Here is a 7,504-nt window from a genome sequence, read left to right as displayed (position 1 = left end):
ACTCCTCTCTACGTGATTTGATTTGAAGATAGGGTTTGTTCCCAGCCAGCGGACTTGCATTCTAGCCTATTTGCCTTATGCCTATTCCCGCCAGTAGATAAGTTGGTGGAGGTATTTAGTACTAGCTTACTGAACAACAGGAATATAGGTGATATCCCAGTTAGGCAACACTTCATCAGGGTGGCATGGGCGAATTCCATCATCAGTTTCATGAGCGGAGGAGTTTGGAGCGGATATAGCCTACGTGGAACTTTCCCTCTAGCGTACCTAACTTGTGAAAAGCATGATTTACGATATGCAAAGATTATTAGGTAGGAAGGTTTCTCAATTCGACATCGCCTGCTCCATATCCCGATTCATGTGAAGCGAGCGAAGCTTTTTCTTGCAAAAGCTATTCTCTTCTTTCTGCGTGGCTATCTTTACTACTGATTCAATGCAATGAATCCTTATTAGATGGTGAGAATCCGGTCTTTTCGGCATAAGAAGTCTTGGCTCTTTACCATGACCAATCCCAAAGCTACCCATCTTCCTGTGTGTGCTATCTAGAATAAGGAAGACCCGGACAAGTCATTCAATCTCCACTCCAATTCTGCCTCATCCGGATCATAGCGAAAAGACCAGCTTCTTTCCCTGTTCTCTCGGCATAACCGGTCTTAGCTTTTCCTGTTCACGACTCCGACCTTCTTTCATCAGCTCTTCTTGCTAACGTCTTCACTTTCAAGGGAGAGAAGTCACCCGACCCAGGAAACCCACGAGTGAACTTAGGCTTGCTTTCTCGCAGCATCCATCCTAAGAGAATAGAACAGGGATAGGGATCCTCGAATAGGAAGGAAGTGGCACTGGTATTGAATTCCTTTCTCTTACGAAATGTGAGTTGGAAATGCTTTAAGCTTTCGATGTAGCACTTTAGCTTGGTTGGCACTAGGATAGGAAAGACTTTATTCTTGTCGCTGACTTCTCTTTTCTGGGTGTGGACGAGACAAAGTCTGATCCGTCTTCTGCTTGAACGGTGATATCTATAATAAGGAATACCTGTCACAAGGAGCGAAAAGCCCTTCATTGCTAGTAGTGCACTCAATTCGCCAAGGAGCGGGGGAAGAAGAGCTTCTTCTTATTCAATACTAGCTGACCCAGCCTATCCATCTCAGTGGGCAAGTCACATCCCGCGCTTTCGGGCTTAGTCCTTCAAATCGGATTCTTGGCAGATCGTCTGCTATTTAAGATTCAATTCAAAGTCTGATCTTGCTAGGCTAGAAATTGAATAATCGATTAAAGAAAGGAGCTCGGATGAAAGCTCTCCCACCTTCGTAATGTAGTAGCTATACTTCCTATTCTTTTCCTTGTCGAGCGGAGGAAGCGGCAAAGAATTGCGTTAAAGCCTCTCTTCCTATGATTATGGAACTCAAGTCTGAAAGAGTTTTGCCCCTAAAAAAGAAAAAGAATGTCATCCGGCTTTGTAAAATAAGTTCGTTCGCTACCTTTACTTTACAGAATACCGAGAGTTAGGAGTGTCCACACATCGGTGTGAATAACATGTAAAGGAGACGATGCATGCACAGAAACATCAGAAAAGGGAAGTTTATGATGCTTTCCAAGTTGACAATGAGAACAAAATTAGAAAGACTTAGATGAGACAGAGAGCTTATTGGACTGCAGAAGAGAGCGCAAAACTGGGACTCCAGCATGGGCTAGCCGACGATGCCAAGTGGACAACGGAACACGAGCAGCAACACAAGCAGAAACTGATGACCAGGCAGGGCGGGATGAAGCAAGCAGCAAGGGATTGGCTGAATAGAACAGATGCGACCGGGAATGGGATATTGAATGGAAAGAACGAAAGCGACGTACGTACTGGATTGACCAGCGTGTGCCAACTACTCTACTTCCCTATTTCTTACTTTTTCACCTCCCCTTTTTGGTGCACTCTTTCCCCCAATTCCCCGATAGAGAAGAAAGAGATAAGCAATGATCGGACTAGACCAATGAAAGCGGACCAAGGTTTTTATTCGTTAGCCAAGCGCCTCTATTACAGAAGCGAAAGCGATGCGCCCTATTGACCAGCCGAAGAACATTCTTATAAAAGAATGAATGGGAAGCAGGTCCGGTCTATATTGCTAGAGTTATCTTTACTTCACCCCCCACGTACTCCTCTATTCAACTATTTGAATTCCGTCTCTAAGCTTCCCCTTTACTTTAGTGCCTGCTGAGACTTATTTCCTCTCGACTATAGTTGAATGGAAGTTTCATTTCCTAAGTCTCAAATAATGTCTTTTTTTGAGTCCCCATAGTGCATTCCCCTACATAGTCTGTAGAGTAATTTCTCACTAAGAAGGATTGCAATATAAAAAAGAGAATTCCAGATTGAAGATCTCTTGACCCATATACGATCCAGTTCTACATCTTAGCGCTGAACTAATGAATAGAGATTGAGCTTCACTTCGCGAATCGGGAATGGCATCATGTATTAAAAAGTGCTAGCGTTGACAAGAGATGAGCTAAAGAGGTGGCCGGGCAGTTGACCAGACCCTACCACATACAGACAGCAAGCAAGAGCTGTGCCGGCTTATCCCGAAAATGATGAAATTCCCCAAATGCTACTACCTCTTTGCTAAGCACAGGAATGCTTGATCGAGAAAAGCAAGTAAAAAAACAGCAGGATACGGAATATGAAGGGGCTGGAGGTAGGGCCAATGACCAATTGAAGAGTTACAGAAAAAAGTATAAAGCCCTCAATCATGCTCTTGCCAGTGGCATATACTCTCGCCGATTAAGGCAAATTCGGCGCTCCACGAAAAAACATAGGGGTCGTCCCTGGACTTAAGGAAGGCAAAACAAAAAGTGCCCCTATGACTCTGGTTCTAGTGAAAGCGATGAAAGTATAGCTGTGCTCCAGTTTTTCAGGTAAAGGTTATACGGTGAAGAGCCCGGTCAAGGCGACCTTATTAAAGAGAACATTCGGGACATAAAAGCCTATGGTAATCTCGTCCTTAGTTGCCGAATCTAATGGAGGCGACGGATCAACCGTAATTTTCAGGTAAAATGAGGCCTCTCCTTTACAGTCGAGTATCTTCAAACCTCGACGGGATGGGAACTCCTACTCTGACTATAGTTGCGATCTCTAAGTGGGATTTTCAGTCATCTATCCCTTTTCTTTCCCTAGCGAGTGAAGAACGAGTGGATGTTTTGAACGAGTGTTGAGCGAGTGAAGTGCCCCATAAGCAATAAGGGCGAGTTATATTTATTAATTCCGTGAGCAGCGATTGAACTGAACGTTCCAAGTGCATCCAGCAGGAATCGAACCTACGAATTTGCCCCTTTATCCTTTTTTAGGTTGGGCGCTTTAACCATTCAGCCATGGACGCAAAGAGACTCAGCGAGTGAACTAGGTTTTGGTATTCCTTCTCGAGCTTCTATTTCTTCCGTTAAAGGAGATTCGAGAAAAGATGGAATAGGAAGACGTGTTTCCAGAACAAACAAGATACGGGTTGAGAAGGGGAAGTTAGCAAAGTTAGACAAGATTGGAATGGGCATAGGAACATGTATTGATGTACCAGATCGGCTAATGCTCCCAGGTTGATGCGATGTATTCCACCAGTTGACTGAAGACTTGATTATTGGTATATCGATCGGTCCAGTACGGATTGAAATAGAAGCCGGTTCGACAGGAAGCTTTTGAAAACGCAGTGCACCCAGGTAAATAAGGAACGAGATGAATACAGAGGTTAAACGAGCATCCCACACCCAAAAGGTTCCCCACATAGGTCTTCCCCGAAACCCCCCAGTAACTAAGGTAAACAACGTAAAAAAAGCACCCATTTCTGTACCGGTTCCGGAAGAGCGAAGAAAAAGGGGATGTTTTGTTAATAGGAAAAAGAAAGTGTTGATAGCCGTAGCGATATAAACAAGAATACTCATCCGAGCCGCAGGAACATGTACATACGGAATACGAGAATTTCCACCTTGTTGAAGATCTAGTGGTGCTACCCGAAGACTTAAATGAATAGCCATCGCTGTTAAGAACAACCGAGATCAATGAGAATTTGCGCATAGCTTCTGGTCTTTGACATCAAAAAAGAAGGTTGTAATAACGAAACGGACATGTGAGAATTTGGTCCTAGCTAGTGGAACAAGAAAGACATGGATCTATATTCAATACGCAATCAAAGGATTTCCCCCAACGAAGAATTCCCCCTGCTTTGTTTTCGCTCCGCTCGTGCGTGGCACTCCTTGCTCGCGGAGCATACCGAAAAAAGAAAGGTTTTGGAAAAAAAAAGTCGATTCCCTTTTGTGACCAAGAGCCCATCTCGAATACGATGCGGTTAGGGTACTCGTGACTCTGCTGGTGGCTGCCACTGCCTCACACTTAAATGCCGCCAGCTCTGTCTTCCTACTTTTTAGGCATCCGCGACCTGGTTGGTCCGTCCAAGCTTATACTCTAGCACCATATCAATCAAACTTGGCAAGTTTGTCTTGCTTGCCATCGTCCCTGTTTTGGCGTGAGTTTTTTCTGGGTCAGGAAGTCACTCGTCGCCACATTATCCGTCTTGACCACGAATCGTGACCCGCCTCCACGTTCTCAAGTAGTGCACTCTTGCTTTCATCTCCTTCTCTTGGACCACGCCTCTCGGTCTCATTGAGCTTTCGGCTCTCATATGCTACTGGGTTACCTTATTGTACTAGCACACCGCCTATGGCATAGTCTGACGCATCCGTGTGTACTTCAAATGGCTTAGTGTGATCTGGCAACTGCAATACGGGGTCATCAATCACTGCCTGCTTTAGGTCCTCAAAAGCTCTTTGACACTCTTCCGATCAGTGCAGTGCCATGATCGGTCCGTACGTCCTTCTTTAGGAGATTTTTGAGTTGAGCAGCCCTCTTCGAGTAACTTACGATGAATCTTCGGTAATAGTTCACGAGCCCTAAAAACGATTTTAGCTCACTCACCTTGGTGGGTGCTTGCCACTCCTCGATGGCTCTGATGCCCATCCAATGCCCTAGGAATAGGATCTCCGTCTGTTCAAAGGAGCATTTCTCTTTCTTTATTTACATAGAGGTGATTCTTCCTTAATACCTTAAAAACGGTCCGGAGGTGGCTAACGTGGTCGTTTAACGAATAGCTATAGCCCACGATTAAAGTATACCACCAGTCGTCTAAGTACGGGTGGAATAGCTCATTGTGGAGGGTGCAGAACGTGGCAGGGGCATTGGTGAGTCCAAAAGAAAAGGCATAACCAGATCAAACGCCCGGTTGGTTGCTTGCTTTTCACACGGGTCGTCTTTGGCTCGTCTCCTTCCGCGATACGCACCTGGTAGTAGCCCGACTGTAGATCCAACTTCGAGAAGTATCTCGCGCTTCTTCTGGAATAAAACAGGGGCTCCCCAACCTTTTCCCCAGCAATATAGGGAAAAACAGCCTTGGAGGCTGGAATATAAATATAAATTCTAAATAGGCCTCAATGAGTTCCTGAAATTCTTTCCTGAGCTCAATCAATCCCCTTAACTAATAGATGCTAGTTGGGGGGCCATCTGCTAAACCTAGCCCCAGTCTAAATAGTTGGGGGTTTGGCTCCAGGCTCCAACTCGATCTTGTGGTAGACTGCCCTCCTAGGGGGCACTCGGCAACTCACTCGTGGGGCATGATATTCCATAATTTCTCAAGTACTTGCTGCACTTCCTGAGAAAGAAGTCGTCTTGGTATTGGATCCGCTCTTCTGTTAGCATGAACATGAATTAGATTCTATTCATCTTCTTTATTCTTAAGAGAACCCCCCACCCGAACCATTCTTAAGACCACCAAGCCCTCTCGAATGAGTTCTACTATAGAAGCTTTCAACGTACACCCGGGGACAAATCTTTCACTCACTGAGAAGTGAAAACCTGTGACTAGATCGTCCTGAAGACGGATGCGACGGGAAGAAGTGGCATTTGAAAGTGTTGCTGACTTAACATTTAGGTTTCGGCATAACAAAGCTTGCACTGTCTTTTCGCACTTAGGCGCACAGCGTGCCATTGGTAATGATTCTACTACGGTGCCACAAATTCGCAAGCTGATCCTAAGTAATCGTTGTTGTTCATTGGATTCCGGAGGAACTACTTCGTTAGGATTGGGGAATTGCTGCGATTCTTCCTGAATAGCCTGGATTCTCCCGTCGAGAGTCACTTTGAAAGTCTTACCTAAACTCTTCCGACTGAATATGATAAAGCCTATAAAACAACGAGCTACTATCATTTCTTCATTATAGATTGAGATCTTCTTCGAACTTAATGCACAAATAGATAGAATAGCAGCAAATAACATCTTTCTAGCCTGCATATTCGTGGAACTCAATCTCATTTAGAAAGCTTATCTCTATCTTTCAGCAACTGAACGGGAAGTGGTTTAGGAAAGGACTTTAGAATCGGATGCGCTCGCCCAGCGAGAAAGGCCCTGACCCTGCCAACCAAGTCAAAATAAAAAAGAAAGAAGAGAACGAAAGGAGAAGAGAACTTCGTATTTTTTTTGGTAATTCTCTAGGAGTCATGTTTAACCTTGAATGCTATTAATAAATTCTACAGCAATAGTCCCTCGGACTCGGAAAGTAATAACGAAAATGGCTAACCCAATAGCAGATTCCGCAGCTGCCACCGTTGGAACCAATGAAGCAAATGATTGACCCATCATATCATCCGAAGAAACGGAAAATACCAAAAAGTTCAAATTCACAGCTAATAACATTGATTCAATTGGCATTGACATAATAGGAATATTTCGTCTATTAAGGAGGATTCCCCGAATACCTAAAATAGAGATGATCATAGAAAATGTGAAATATTTGATAGGATCCATTTCGGGAACGTGGAATGTAAGAGAAATTCAAATGTTATAACTCCAGTACGTCAGGAACGCTATGTCATTTACAACCCCGGCGTATTTCGGATGCTTGAAGGCCCCGCTGACCCGAAGTGATTTAGAAAGATTCTTCTTTATCGATGGTGATCGGTCATGGTATCCATAGCGTTACTTCTTTTTCGGCCAATTCTAAGAAAGAGAAATCCCGAAAAATCCGTCAATAAATGACGAACCCCATTATACAGATGATAGGACAGGGCTAAGGCAGTAATCTCGACGGAGATTAGGATGAGCTTTGATGAAAAAAAGAAGAATTGGTAGAAATTCTCATAGGTGAAGCAAATCAAACCTATTTTCAGACAAAGAAGATAAAAAAACAAAACTATAGTGGCTAGGAAAGCCCCGGAGATTCTATGGGAAATTGGAAACGTCGAAGTAAGCTGTGGCTTATAAATAGGAAGATGAGGAGATAACGGGCGAAGGATATTCATGATATTAGGTTGGATTTATGTTCATTCGCTCTGCTCGCGGAGCGGCATACCGAAAAAAGAAAGGTTTTGGAAAAAAAAAGTCAGTACTATAGCCCCAATCATGGCTACTAATAAAATAAGACTAGGAACCAAAAACCAGACGAAATAGTAGGTATAAAGTAAATTGCCCAATGTTTCCAAATT

General features: G+C 43.9%; 3 protein-coding genes across 3 annotated transcripts; all 3 read right to left on the bottom strand.

Moving 5' to 3' along the window:
* Positions 1-3,303: 3,303 nt before the first annotated feature.
* Positions 3,304-4,192, bottom strand: LOC131180020 (putative cytochrome c biosynthesis ccmC-like mitochondrial protein). The gene has a single exon (XM_058147606.1). It carries the CDS (start codon positions 4,006-4,008, stop codon positions 3,349-3,351), a length of 660 nt encoding a protein of 219 aa, XP_058003589.1. The 5' UTR covers positions 4,009-4,192; the 3' UTR covers positions 3,304-3,348.
* A 1,492-nt stretch (positions 4,193-5,684) lies between these two features.
* LOC131180022 (ATP synthase protein MI25-like) lies at positions 5,685-6,826 on the bottom strand. Its single transcript, XM_058147608.1, has one exon. It carries the CDS (start codon positions 6,333-6,335, stop codon positions 5,739-5,741), a length of 597 nt encoding a protein of 198 aa, XP_058003591.1. The 5' UTR covers positions 6,336-6,826; the 3' UTR covers positions 5,685-5,738.
* Positions 6,394-6,827, bottom strand: LOC131180184 (NADH-ubiquinone oxidoreductase chain 4L-like). The gene is made up of 2 exons (XM_058147811.1): positions 6,530-6,827; positions 6,394-6,434 (listed from the first exon to the last, which is right to left on the bottom strand). The coding sequence occupies exons 1-2, from the start codon at positions 6,825-6,827 to the stop codon at positions 6,394-6,396; spliced, it is 339 nt and encodes a 112-aa protein (XP_058003794.1).
* Positions 6,828-7,504: the final 677 nt, after the last annotated feature.

The sequence above is a fragment of the Hevea brasiliensis genome, chromosome 5 (genome assembly GCF_030052815.1).
Source record: "Hevea brasiliensis isolate MT/VB/25A 57/8 chromosome 5, ASM3005281v1, whole genome shotgun sequence".
NCBI classification, from domain to species: Eukaryota; Viridiplantae; Streptophyta; class Magnoliopsida; order Malpighiales; family Euphorbiaceae; genus Hevea; species Hevea brasiliensis.
Note: the sequence above shows the minus strand (reverse complement) of the source record. Positions and strands in the feature narration are given on the sequence as shown.

Excerpts from the sequence above, each read along its gene's own strand:
- LOC131180020 (XM_058147606.1), bottom strand. The coding sequence starts at position 4,008 with ATGGCTATTCATTTAAGTCTTCGGGTAGCACCACTAGATCTTCAACAA.
- LOC131180022 (XM_058147608.1), bottom strand. The coding sequence starts at position 6,335 with ATGAGATTGAGTTCCACGAATATGCAGGCTAGAAAGATGTTATTTGCT.
- LOC131180184 (XM_058147811.1), bottom strand. The coding sequence starts at position 6,827 with ATGGATCCTATCAAATATTTCACATTTTCTATGATCATCTCTATTTTA. Across the intron at positions 6,435-6,529 it reads ATTTATTAATAGCATTCAAG|GGTCAGGGCCTTTCTCGCTG; the intron begins GTTAAACATGAC and ends CTTGGTTGGCAG.